The sequence below is a fragment of the Coregonus clupeaformis genome, chromosome 1, assembly GCF_020615455.1.
Source record: "Coregonus clupeaformis isolate EN_2021a chromosome 1, ASM2061545v1, whole genome shotgun sequence".
NCBI lineage: Eukaryota > Metazoa > Chordata > Actinopteri > Salmoniformes > Salmonidae > Coregonus > Coregonus clupeaformis.
The window spans coordinates 45,877,871-45,891,472 of record NC_059192.1 but is presented as its reverse complement, the minus strand read 5'-3'; the positions used below and the strand labels follow the sequence as shown (position 1 = coordinate 45,891,472).

The window sequence follows — 13,602 nt, the reverse complement described above, 5'->3', positions numbered from 1 at the left end:
GTGTGTGTGGTGTGTGTGGTGTGTGTGTGTGTGTGGTGTGTGTGTGTGTGTGTGTGTGTGTGTGTGTGTGTGTGTGTGTGTGTGTGTGTGTGTGTGTGTGTGTGTGGTGTGTGTTCGTGTGTGTGTGTGTGTGTGTGTGTGTGTGTGTGTGTGTGTGTGTGTGTGTGTGTGTGTGTGTGTGGTGTGGTGTGTGTGCGTACATGCATATGTCTGTGTCCTCTTTAGGTCTCTAAGGTACACTATTACAAAATATCACTGTATGCAAATAATCATTTTGTTATGTTCACCTCTGTATGCAAACATTTTCCTCCATGTTCCTCTATGACCTGTGTAATGAATGATGATACTGTGATAAACCATTTATCCTTTATTTTTCTCTTGAGGGTTGACTTTTTTTGAGAAAGAGACCTGAAAAAATGTCAGCACGGGGAAAGCATTAGAAGTGTACGTCGTCCATCAAATAAATATAATACATAAAACACAGGCACTACAATACATATAGAAGCAAAATTGAGTTTCTAAAATCTATCAAATGTATTATATAATATATGGTAATTAAAATTGGTCATCATTGTAATCTAGCATGTCCTTGAGCTCATAGAGTGACACCAATCCCAGTGGCTCAAGTTGCTAGTTGTCAAATTTACCAATACCACAATGTTTTTCCATGTGAACACCTGTTTCACATATCTAGGCCTACAGAGGACAACAGTACTGCAGTACTTCCTTTGCTGTCCTATATTTAGAGAGAAAACAAAAGCATGAGATCGCTCCCCTCCTCTGTTACCTATTGTGTTTGCTTTGGAGAGGAACGCCACACCAGAAAGTTAACAAAAGAAGGTAATATCTTGACTTGACTAAAAAGGATAATGACTGGAAGCCAATAGAACACAAAAAGTTAAAAGATTAAATTAAAAGATTAAATTAAAAGATAGAGATAACAATGAAGGCATTTCTGTGGAAAATAATCTAAATCCAAACATCCTGTCCTATCTGCTGTTTTTGTCATTTTGCGTTTGATGTAAGAAATGTGTCTGTGTCACGTCACCAGTGTGGGAGGAAGCTGATACATACGTTTAGACTTTTGTTTACCATGAACTGGATTGGTTTCAGATACTAAGATGAAAGATTTCCTTTCATCCTGCAACTCATGCCCCTTTGAAAGTCTGTTCTCAGACATATCAACCCTAACCATAGGGAGGCTGTTTCAGGTGAAAAGGAAGGTTTGCTCAGCTGGATAAAAGCCTGACTGCTCTGTGGAGGAAAATATACAAGTGTCACAACCATTCAGTGTCTTTGGCAATGATTGACCACAGGTAGTGACTCTAATCATAAGAGCAATGACAAATGCCACTTCACACAGCAGCTTGTATGGACAATTTAAGAGTTATGGTCAGAAACAGCATTATTGACCAGCACCTTGCGTTCCCATACTATGAATCTGTGACTCATAAGCACCATCTAGTGGATATATGTTGCTTTACGCTGTGCAAGAGCAACAACGGATCAAATGCATGACAAATGCAGATGAGTGTAAAGGAATGTAAATTCAAGGCTTACTCAGTGGAATCACAACCATCTTGAAGGCCTACTTAGGCTCTCTGATGTGTTTGAAATACCCTTCATTATGGCACGATACTTTATGAATCAACATGATATTACTTCCTCTAAATCAAAGGTGTTTTAATACAATGGATTTATTAGAATACAAGTGCAGAAAACGATAGATAAATAAATAGATAAATAGATAGATAACCTAAAATTAATTGGGATGAAGTTCATGGGAGAATAAATTGAATCATTGTAGAATTACTAAGGACGTATGATCCTCTCTCTCTCGGAGAGCATTTTGTCCATAGTTGACATTCCAGAAACACAGACTACACAGTAAAACCCTCTTGTACTCCCACAAACCCCCTTGTTGTACATTTTCTTCATACTATACAAATATTTATACATTATTTAAAACATCTAAAGAATATACAAAATATTATAATAATAATAAAGAGATTGTCCATCGTAAAAATAAAAAAGGTGAGATAACAGACTTCAGCAGTAAACCAGTTTGTCCTCATTGTGGTGGCTGTCCAGTCCATCTCCCTCCCGCCACTCTCCCTCCAGCTCCCCCAGGATCTCCTGCAGGGACAGGGCCGGGAGCTCTGGCAGGGGGGCATGGTGCGGGGCTTGTCCTGGGTATTCTGCGGTAGATATAGCCATGCTCCAGGAGCCATCCAATCGGGAAACTTGGCCTACCATCGGTGGGGTGTTTTCTTGTCCAACCTCCCAGCAGCCGGAATCCGTGGTGGCTGGGGCCTGGGTCTGGGAAATGGGGCCTCCAAAGGCTTCCTGGGGGTTGCTGTAGAGGGGCTGCTGCTCGGCTGAGCCATGGTAGAGGAAGGCCTTGCTGGAGCCTGAGCTGTAGTTCCTCACCTCCAGAGGAGAGGGGCTCCACATGGACTGCACTGGGGTTGTCTGGTCACCCGCCTGGGGCCAGGCTCCTGGAACCATCTGGTGCCCGGGGGTCTTCAGGGGCGGGCTGGAGCTGTATCCCAGCACCCTGGCCTGCCTCAGCCCGAACAGGGAATTGTAGTGGCCAGTCTCCTCTGCTCCAGGGTAGGGTGGAGGGTAGCGTCCATAGAAAAGATCCTCCTCCACCTCCTCCTTCACCTGGACAGGGTAAGCAGGGGGCAGGCAGGGGGAGGTGGACAGAGGGGCCAGGCTGTGCTGGGTAGCCCCTGTCCCCATAGTGCGGGGCTGGGAAACTGGGTTCTGGACAGGGGTGAACCCACCAGGGGAGTGTAAGCCAGAGTCTGACTGGCACAGGGACTTCTTAGCTGCCTTACACTTCAGAGTCCGAGCCCTCCTGTTCTGGAACCACACCTGGAGAGCGATTACAAAACAACTGTGTTATAACACTGCATTTAGAATGGACATCCAATGCAAACAGATACAGTGTCGCAGTTAGTTGACTCCAATGACTAAGATAGAATTATCTGCTTTGAGCCCATGTTAATAATTTCCCAAGCCCACCCACAAACACCTGTAGAATATAGTGAGAGCGTTGGGGCTTATCTTGCTGTTGTCTCCTCTGTTTACTATAAGTGTTGTACATTCTACCAGTCAGACCAAACAAACAGATAAAACCGCTTACATCATCTTAGTGATTTAAAAGATAAACAGAAACCCTGATACCAGTATCAACAGCACCCATGCAGGCCACATTTGAACACAGAGCCTTCGTAATATAAACAACCCCCATTACATTCGTCTGTGCGTGAGTCTGTGTATGTGTTCCTGCATGCTTACATGTGTGCGTAGTTGCTTACCTGGATGCGAGATTCAGGTAGCCCTGTGTTCTGGGACAGGCTCTCTCTCAGGCTGATGCCAGGATAAGGGTCTGTCTCAAAGGTGACACGGAGCAGCTCCACGTGCTCTTTGGAGAAGCTGGTCCTCTTTCTGCGGTTGGTACTCCGGGACGAGGCTCCGGTGACGGCCACCTGTCTGAGGACATCTGAGGGGAAAACACAGGTTCCAGATCAGACATAAGCCAGAGAGGAGCCCAGGGCAAGACAGGTCGTGGAGGGGGTCTTATCATGTAGTGAGTCTGTCTCCAGGATAGGTTGCTAAGGCAAGAATCTATATGTGGCTCTCTATCACTTTGAAGCATTACAACTGGCAAATAAACCCCATAGGACAAAAACATCTGTAAAGTTCCTTTGATATTTCACCCCCCCAAAAAAAAAAAATTCATTCTCCCACCAAAATGACAATAATTATCATCTGTGATTCACCTGGCCTACTCAAAAATACAAATCTGATATCCAGTCTAGATTCTGTGTCAGCCAGTGACCTCTCCTTACCGATGCTGGTGTCCTTCCACATAGCGCTGTTTGGTATCTAAGATGTGTAGGAATCTGTAGGTGTTCTGTGTGTAGGTATAGATGCTCCTTCACTAAGGCTCTCAAGAGCTATGTCTCCCAAATGTATTGACCGCCCTTTTATATTGATCGCAAGACTCTGGACCCAACCAGTATCCCCTCCTCAAAGAAGTGCTGATGATGTAGAGTGATATTTTTGGTGACAGTTTGGAGGGGGTATGTTTGTGTTGGCACGGGGGTTGTTTTAGAGGTACTGAGGTTAAGTTAATCTGAATGGTCTTTGGACTAACTAATGGCCCTCTCCCATCCACCCCATCGACATCATCCTCATCACATGCAAGGTCATTGGCACACAAGAAGCAGACATAAAATACATTACTAAATAAAATAAGACTCTTATGACTAGCTGGAAATTGGTGCTGTATAACTGTAATAAATGCTTACTTATTTGTGTATAGCAAATGTGTAGTTTATTTATTGCATTGTGTAAACAAAAACGATTAAAACTGCTTACTTTTTTTGTAGTTGCAAATGCATGGTTTGTTTGCATTAATTAACCTTTGTTTATTACAGCAATTTCATAACTTGTGTTTTGTTGTGTATTCATCTGTCAGTGGTTTGTGTGCAGTGTGAAGTGAACTTATGTGAGCTTAATTATACTTTTTTAGCACTACCACAAATCCAAATGTAAACAGGAATAGATAGATGTGCAAGTATATCCATTATTAAACGTAATACATTATAGAAGGGCTTATAAAAAACAAGACAACAATTTGGATTATTTCAACACATATTGAAAATGATTAAGGGTGGGCGCTGAAAGTCATTCTCTAATGGCTGCGTCAACAAGCACAATGAAGTATTTTAATCAACCAAACAATTGGCTTGAAGAAATATTAACTCACATGCCTTCTTAGTGAAATGCAAAATGCCATTCATGAATATAACCCTTTTCACAACTGCTGATTTCTATTGAAATGCAACACAGATACAAGCTATAAAAATAAGAAAAACAAGGACGTCTAATTGTTTGGTGATTAATAGGACCATTATCAACATGCTGCCTCACCTCCCATTGATGTATAGGCCCAATTACAGTGAAAGGCCAGGGGTTGTACCAACTAATAGTGGGTACCAAGCTCATCACTGAGTTGTACTTGTCCAGACATGCTGGTTTCTTCATGGCCTATGGGAAAGACTGAGCCAGAGGACAGTGAACTTTCACCTCAATGACACTCCTCGCCCCTGATAGAACTGTAAGTCGCTCTGGATAAGAGCATCTACTAAATGACTAAAAAAAAATATATTGAAATGTAGGGACACCACACACAGGTAGTTAAACACACAAGTAGTTATTCTGTAAATAGTACAATATACTGTAATATATCTTACTATATTATCTCTTACTGGTATTACTATTAATATATAGTAATAATACTAAATAACATATAATAAAATGCAATAACAACGCTGTTATCTCTACTTTTAATATCAGCCGGTTAGTCATTCCTTGTCTTTTTATTCCTTATCTGGACTATGAGGATCAGTGTCTCCATGTTTTGGGACGGCTCCCGAGAGTCCCACCCTTTCAGGGGCCAGTGGACCTGACAGCAATTCATTCTGGGGGTTATCCAAATCCTATCAGACATTATGCGTGGCCCTTTGGTCCTTCAAGCCTCTTGCAAAATCAGCATTGTCCTCCTCAATACATACATAGCCTATAACATTTGCATTTGCACACTTCAGAATGTGTCATATGTTGGCTCCTCACATAATGTTTCATCACTGCTTCAAATAAAAGCTATATTACAAAATAAACACGTTCAACTCATAGCACATACAAATACATTGTCTCTATTTCACAATGGCCTCATGTAGTCTATTCTTTGAGTCCATGAACTGTTTTTGTCAGGATTTAAATACTTCTGACACACAGTTTTACATGCAATGATCAGTTAGTAAATACGTAATGATAACTAGTTTTACCAATTCCCATTTGACTAATGGTGAAATTACCATAAAATGATTGATTCGTTATTGTCATGCAGATAGAGATATCTGTGAAGATCAGATTGTAAATACCTTAGGTCCCATGACCAGTTTACTGTAGAATCATTAGCTTAGATCTAGGCTACATCCATTAACAACTTGGATGGTTAATGTCCCACTTTTACTGAGCTTTAATCCTATAATTTTGAATAGAATAAACGTAAATCATTGGCAAATAAATAAATATATAGCCTATATATTATTACACATACAATGCATGCACAACATTTTTCTGTTTATTTCAGTCAAGGCTATTCCTATTTCAAAACAAAATAACACTTGTCTCAAATCAATATTGAACCTTGGATGATATCATATGACTGATAAAGAAAGATTTACATAATCCCACTCTAACCCCATTCAGAGACAGCGGTCTCGGTACACATATATATTATATTATTACAAGCGTTCCACTGTTATTGTTGCACGTGCTGATTTGAGAGAGGGACAAGTTGAACGCCACCATGGCAAAAAGCGATGGGTGCGATTATTTTAGAAGAACCAGTATTTTTTGGATAACTACAGTGGCGCTTTCGATGGGATACTTCACAGTAAGTCAAAGCCACAAAACGTGGATGGTTTTGACGCAATACCACCGCAATTATAAAGCAAATTGTTAAATTGACTCTGTGCCACCGTGACCGTGCCGTAAACAGCCGTAAACAAAGCCAAGGTGTCACTACGAATGGACTCCGGATGGATCTCTATTTTACTCGGCCAAATTTGTGTTTTATTGAGGCATTTGTTTTTGTTGTTTATTATTCAATTCCCGTGAAGTCCATCGCGAAGTAATACAGTATTTAGCTTATGAGGTTAGCCTAGATGTTGCGCTTGCAATGAAAGTGTATCCAGGTCATCAACCCTGCGAGTTAAATATTAATTATCCCTGCTGTAAGATCCCTGCAAATGTAATTAATTGGAATATTTGTACTTAAGTTAAACATTTCATATTGTATAGTTGCCGTTGTAATTACCGATTTATAAGCTATCTATTATTGCAGTTACTAGTGGGGAGTGGCTGAATGGAGCTGCGCTGCGGAATGGAAAGGATCGAAAGAATTCCATGATATTGTAGAAAGCCATTGACATTTCTCTAACTAGGCCTATTTATCAGCCATAGATAGCCCTATAGATAACGCAGAATGTTGTTCAAAATCGGTTTTTGGAACGTGGGGAAAGTGAGTTTAACCTAACGTAGCAGGCGTAAAAATATAATTTGGGTGAAATATGTCTCTTAGTTCTAGTCTGGCTAAATACTATCCCCCTATTGACACTTCATTTCCCCACCACATCTAGCTTATGCGTTGCCTTCCTCAGTCATGTAAGTCAGAGGTCATACTAATGTCAGGATGTGTGTGCAAACAAGGGTACCCCAGTGACAACTGCTTGCTAGCACTGTCAGCTCTTGGGTAGAGAAGCAAAATGAGTTTGGCTATATCTTAACAATGATAAGCCAAAAGTGGATGGTTAGTGCACAATGGCCTCTGCACAAGCTGGAGGCCCTCTGGAATGAATAGGGCTGAATAGTATTTTTGTTAAGCATGTTGCAACCTGTCAGAGGTGTACATAATATACAAAACCCAATGTTACAATGACCATGTGATCATATTAGATAATGACTTGGATGTGTGGCACATGTGGGATATGTGTACACAATTAATTTTGTCAAAAGTTGGTGGAAGCAATTCATGTGTATGGGGCACTGTTTATGAACTGACTGTCTGACCGCATCTCTGTTCTGTGTTTCAGTGGACGGTGTTCTGGCCACAGCAGGTCCCCTATGACAACCTGGGTCCGCTTGGTACCCTGTCCAGATACCTGGTGGACAATCACCATTCTCTCATTTACAAAGGGTAAGTTAGTGTTCCTCCATGATAATGTTTACAAGATTCTGTCATCAAGTAGTATTGGGCAAAATGTTGGCCCAACAGCTTTATAGTCAGAATGAGGATAGTCAATGTGAAATTGAAAGAAATTCTGACTGAAACTGCAGTTACAATGTACAATGTACAGCACATGCAGCTTCTACAGTTGTAGGCCTAACTCTGTAATAACCAATCATTTTAGATGCAAATTAACAAGGAATAATTACTGCGCTGGGTGGGTTTGCCAGCACACCAGATCACTGTGAATTAGATTTCTAATGATGTGCCAAGTACCCACAGAATACAGAGGCTTGGTCAGTCTGCATAATCAACTGTAGGCCTCCTGTAGCTCAGTTGGTAGAGCATGGCGGTTGCAACGCCAGGGTTGTGAGTTCGATTCCCACTCACTAACTGTAAGTCGCTCTGGATAAGAGCGTCTCCTAAAATGTAAAACGTGTCCCACTCCCTTTCACCATTTTTACACTCTTATCACAACATTTTCAAACAGTGTAACACTTCCACTCATCAATCACATACATGACCACTTATGAAATATCAAAGAAACACTCACACATTTTATATCCGTACAAGACCAATGTGTTTTCTGTTTTTGAATCTCTAATCAATTGCTGTTGTGTGGGACCATGTCACGATCGTCATAATGAGTGGACCAAGGCGCAGCGTGATATGCGTACATCTTTTTTAATAGTGTACTTTTCCAACACGATACAATAACAAAACAACAAACGATACGTGACAGAAGATCCCACCAATACAGGACCAAGCAGCGTGTCCAGGAGCAAACGCCGGAGGTAACGTTAGTGGATGTCCTCCTCGGTTGGGGGCAGATTACGGAGGAGGAGGCCGTCCGTTACCAGGCCCAGGCAGGAGAGGAGAAGCGGCGCCAACCGGGCCGTCGTCGGACAGGCGAGAGGCACCCCCAATACATTTTTTTGGGGGGGCACACGGCATGGACGACGGGGCTGCTGGAGGCAGATAAAGGGCGAGTTTGTGGACGAGGAGAGAAGGCCACCAGGTTACGGGGGCCATTGGTCAGTAGAGGGAAGGAGAGTGTAGAGGCACAGCGAGAGGTACTGAGGTGTGTTACCAGTCCGGTCCGGCCCGTTCCTGATCCCCACACAAGGCCAGTGGTGTGTGTTCCCAGTACGGTCCGGCCTGTTCCTGTCCCTCGCACCAAGCCTGTGATGCGCGTCGCCAGCCCGGCCCGGCCTGTTCCTGCCCCTCGCACCAAGCCTGTGGTGCGCGTCGCTAGCCCGGCCCGGCCTGTTCCTGTCCCTCGCACCAAGCCTGTGATGCGCGTCGCCAGCCCGGCCCGGCCTGTTCCTGCCCCTCGCACCAAGCCTGTGGTGCGTGTCGCTAGCCCGGCCGGGCCTGTTCCTGCCCCTCGCACCAAGCCTGTGGTGCGCGTCGCCAGCCCGGCCCGGCCTGTTCCTGCCCCTCGCACCAAGCCAGTGGTGCGCTTCGTCAGCCCGGTCCGGCCCGTCCCTGCTCCCCGCACCAAGCCAATGGTGCGCGTCGCCAGCCCGGCCCGGCCCGGCCTGTTCCTGCTCCCCGCACCAAGCCTGTGGTGCGCGTCGTCAGTCCGGCACAGCCCGTGCCTGTTTCACCGGTGCCTGGTCAGGTACCGGTCAGCTGCTCCACACCGGAGCCTAAGCAATCCGCTCCACGATGTCCAGTCCAGCTCCAGCCAGCGGGACCAGACCAGGGGCGCTACGGGGGGGGTTGTTAGAGGGTGGTGGTCACGCCCGGAGCCGGATCCGCCTCCGAGGAGGAATGCCCACCCGGCCCCTCCCCTGTTGGGTTTATGTTGGCGCGGTCGCAGTCCGCGCCTTTGGGGGGGTACTGTCACGCCCTGGCTCTGGGGACTCTTGTATGTTGAGCCAGGGTGATAGTTTCTTTGTGTAGTGTCTATGTTCTGTTCTAGGTTATGTGTTTCTATGTTGGCCGGGGTGGTTCTCAATCAGAGGCAACGAGAATCAGCTGTTGCTTGTTGTCTCTGATTGGGAACCATACTTAGGCAGCCTGTTGTGCACTTGTGTTTCGTGGGATCTTGTTCCGTGTAGGTTTGTGTTTGTTAACCAAGGACTTCACGTATCATTTTGTTGTTTTGGTATTGTCATTTAAGTACTCATTAAAAGATGTACGCATATCACGCTGCGCCTTGGTCCGTTGCTTACGACGATCGTGACAGACCATTACACTGTAGCTAGAGGAAATCATTGGTCACTTGCCAGAAATAATGTAAGAATGTTTTTTAAAGAAAGCTGTTAGAGAGAGACTAGAAACATCCTCATTCTGAATGTTGTGTGTTGCTCTGTGTTTCAGATGGTGGGCAGCTTGGGTCGTCCACGTGGCAGAAGCCCTTGTTGCCATGAAGGTCTGCAGGTAAGATGGATGTTCATATATCCATGTCTCCTCTAGGGGGTGCTATTGTTCTGCTTTCTATCAGGCTCCCTCTAGAGACATGCTATCACACCTACTTTTAAACCCCTGTATGTCTAAGCCCTTAGATCGCAATATCTATTAAGCTATATGGAATTGTTTTAAGATGGCCATTTTAATTTAGAATTGTAGGACCCTTGTAGGTATAAAAAATATATTTGATAAAACATTGAATTTGGCCTTTACTGCTAGAGCCCATAGAAACACATTGAATAACACATTAATAAATGGCAAAAGTAAAAAAATAAATCATTTTAATTTTATTTTGACCCATGTTTGGTCACGTTATTTTTGGCACATTTTACCCCCTACTACAATTTGTACTGCCCGGTACTGGGTTAACCTTCAGACGACTCCCCTGAAGCTTGTGTGTGTCATAGAGCAGAACATCCGACACCGTCGTCTTTGTGAGAGTCTCCGCTATCGATATTGGTGACATATTAGTTTGTAGTCGGTTTTGTGAAAAGACCTCTTCGAAATGAGGACGTCCGCGACAGAGTTCAGATGACTACCGTAAAGCTTGTGGATGTCGTAGAGCCAAACAACCGACACTGTCGTGTTCGTGAAAGTCAACCCTGCTTTGGCATATTAGTTTGTAGCTCACAGATGATTTCGTGACAATTTTCTTGTCCGGATCCTCTCATGTGTAGAAAAAGTCCGCTTTCACAAGCCCCATGTTATGGAATAGTCGGAAACCTCATATAGGCGGAAAGAGGGGATTGAGCTGCAGCCATTACAAGAAACGGTGTCTCTAGCATAAACACACATGGAGCTAATCGACTCTAGGGGGTTTAAGCCTATGTGTTAACTCATGTTGCCCAAAGGTCAAAGATAATTGAAGAAGTGGGAGTCATAGAGATACTGTTGACTGTACAGAATACAATAGTTTTATTGTGATGATTCTAGTGCACCTTCCCTCATCATGTTTTGTTTTGGCCAGAAGGGGGCATCGTATAACTGCATGTCTAGTTACATTTAAGATCTTACTATGCTCAGCCTTCTGTCTCCTCTATTTATATTTGCCAATTTGGACTCTACTCAATACCTTAAGGGCCATTGTGTTGTAGTCACTGACACTGAACCTGAGACTAAACTGCTGCCTGTCTGTGTGTGTGTGTGTGTGTGTGTGTGTCACTCTCTTCACAGTAACAAAGGGGTGGACGGCACAATGACACGTTGCCTCTGGTTTGTCCAGACGGTGCTGTTTGGCTTTGCCTCTCTCGGCCTGCTACTCAAATACAAACCTGACCACAGGACCAAACAACACTGATGCCACAAGGAAGACCCTGCTGCAGAACAGAGTCTATAGTCTTTATAGACCACACCACCACTTCCTCTGAAAATAATGAGTGGCCATGGCATGCTGTGAACTTTTATCTGCAAACAGTTTTATCTGTTAGGGAACAAGATAGTTATTTGTGATTCCAGATTGTTTACAGTGCTCCGAGAGGACCATAGATACAATAACTTACAACATTGTGATTGTTAATTCTAAGGACCTATAGACCTTCTGATCGAACAGTAGAAACATTCAAGCCGTCAAAGCTCTTCATCTGACAATACATAGCTATTGTGAAGCTTCCCACCACACACCCAACATTCCTCCAAAAATAAATGCTATTTTTTTATCCAGAGCATATTTTAGGACAGAATGCAATGCACTGTTTACACAGAGATTATCACAAGGTTCAAAATGACAAAATATTTTCTGTTTTATATCATGATGGAAAAGTACCAAGTTTTCCTACAGAATGTTTTCAAATCATACTAGAGCATTTTCCAATTTTAAGTTCAGATCACCCGTTTTAATCACTCTTTACATTGCTCTATCTTGTTTTAATGAAAAAGGACTACAGATGTTTCATACAGATGTTTCTTAACTTTCCTTAGATTACATTAGATTAGATTAATCCATTTGCCTTTAAGCATGAACATGCTGGGAATTTATTCACAAATTAATATAGATAAGGGATAAGATGAGAGACGAAGAGTGAAGTTGCCTAATTTATAGCGTGAAAAATAAAGAGTGATTGATTAACAAACTTGGCTGTTTAAATCTACTTTGTTTTTGTCCACCTCTGTCTATCATACTGTCTACAGCTTGTGTGCTTGGACAGCCTTGATGAGGACATAACGTCATGGCGTACTGTCCCACAGAATCTCTTGTACAGGGCCCGGTTTCCCAAAAACATCTTAAGGCTAAGTTCATCTGATTAACTTAGCCTTAAGATGTTTTTGGGAAACCGGGCCCTGATGTAGATTGTTAAAGTACAAAGAGCTTCACCACTCCTAAGTGATTCCATATATTGAAACGAGTTCAGTGGAGTTTGTCCTCTCCCTCCCTGTAGTGCTGTCCAAATGAGCTATTTTTGTCAAAGGTACTATCGGTTTTGAGTCGGGAAGTGTGTACTTTTCCAACGAAAACATTTGAGATTATTTTATATGATTATTATATGTAGCCGGCTGCCACAGCAGCGGAGATGGGTAACAACTGCGCATGTGTGCCCTCGTGGGGGAGACCCTGCTATGTTTTAAGTGGGAAAGTACACATTTCCTGACTCAAAACCGATAGACAAAAATAGCTCAGCTATATTTCCTTATATGACAAGGTCATATAGTTATGATAGTGGAGAACAAATATATTAATTGATTTAACACAGGAAGTGGTAACACTTTACTTGACACCCAGTGTCATAACACGTTATGACATGGTCATAATCATGTCATAACATGTCATAACAGCTGACATAACTTGTCATAACCCATATATTTACACCTGTTGTGACATATATTGCTTTATTTTATGGCTGGTTATGACACCTACATAAGAGTGTCAAAACCCACATTTATTCCATTTTTTTTTTTCCTGCCAAGAAGTTTCCTTTCGTTTGAAAGTTTGTTTCTTAAATCCTTTGTTGTTGTAATTAATTCTTTACAGTCATGTTTTTTTCATCATATTTTAAATAACTTGTAGAAAATACACTTTATGACACTGTCAAAAAGCATTATGACCATACTTTGTCGCTTTACTTGGACTAAGAAAATACACTTTATTACACTGTCAAGAAGCATTATGACCATCATAATCATATAAGCCAGATATGCCTATCACATACATGCCCTTATGTCAGTCAAAAAGAGGGTGTCTTGTCCTGCTCCTGAAATCTTCTCCTGCATTCGTCCCAGTCATCAGCAACAGAGCATTGGGGTAGGTGCATGTCTGACATCAATGTGTGCGCAATTACAATGATATATTAATAGGGTAAATTTAGAAAAAGGTTATATAACATAAACATACTGTTGACACGTAGGCTATGGTGTAATGGAATGTTTTGCCTTGTGTGGTA

The 13,602-nt window shown here is 42.8% G+C and overlaps 2 protein-coding genes across 2 annotated transcripts; one reads left to right on the top strand and one right to left on the bottom strand.

Annotated features, from left to right (window-relative positions):
* Positions 1 to 2,049: 2,049 nt before the first annotated feature.
* LOC121571497 (double homeobox protein 4C-like) lies at positions 2,050 to 3,882 on the bottom strand. Its single transcript, XM_041883388.1, has 3 exons — positions 3,861 to 3,882; positions 3,327 to 3,511; positions 2,050 to 2,880 (listed from the first exon to the last, which is right to left on the bottom strand). Exons 1-3 carry the CDS (start codon positions 3,880 to 3,882, stop codon positions 2,050 to 2,052), a joined length of 1,038 nt encoding a protein of 345 aa, XP_041739322.1.
* Positions 3,883 to 6,327: 2,445 nt separating this feature from the next.
* LOC121569299 (transmembrane protein 254) lies at positions 6,328 to 12,300 on the top strand. Its single transcript, XM_041880130.2, has 4 exons — positions 6,328 to 6,478; positions 7,677 to 7,780; positions 10,139 to 10,198; positions 11,402 to 12,300. The coding sequence occupies exons 1-4, from the start codon at positions 6,392 to 6,394 to the stop codon at positions 11,523 to 11,525; spliced, it is 375 nt and encodes a 124-aa protein (XP_041736064.2). The 5' UTR covers positions 6,328 to 6,391; the 3' UTR covers positions 11,526 to 12,300.
* The last annotated feature ends 1,302 nt before the right edge of the window (positions 12,301 to 13,602 follow it).

Bases quoted from the DNA above. Each gene is read 5' to 3' on its own strand.
- LOC121571497 (XM_041883388.1), bottom strand. From the start codon at position 3,882: ATGTGGAAGGACACCAGCATCG. The intron at 3,512-3,860 runs GTAAGGAGAGGT...TTTTCCCCTCAG, and splicing joins GTGGAAGGACACCAGCATCG to ATGTCCTCAGACAGGTGGCC. The intron at 2,881-3,326 runs GTAAGCAACTAC...ATCGCTCTCCAG, and splicing joins TACCTGAATCTCGCATCCAG to GTGTGGTTCCAGAACAGGAG.
- LOC121569299 (XM_041880130.2), top strand. From the start codon at position 6,392: ATGGCAAAAAGCGATGGGTGCGATTATTTTAGAAGAACCAGTATTTTT. The intron at 6,479-7,676 runs GTAAGTCAAAGC...TCTGTGTTTCAG, and splicing joins TTTCGATGGGATACTTCACA to TGGACGGTGTTCTGGCCACA. The intron at 10,199-11,401 runs GTAAGATGGATG...CTCTCTTCACAG, and splicing joins GTTGCCATGAAGGTCTGCAG to TAACAAAGGGGTGGACGGCA.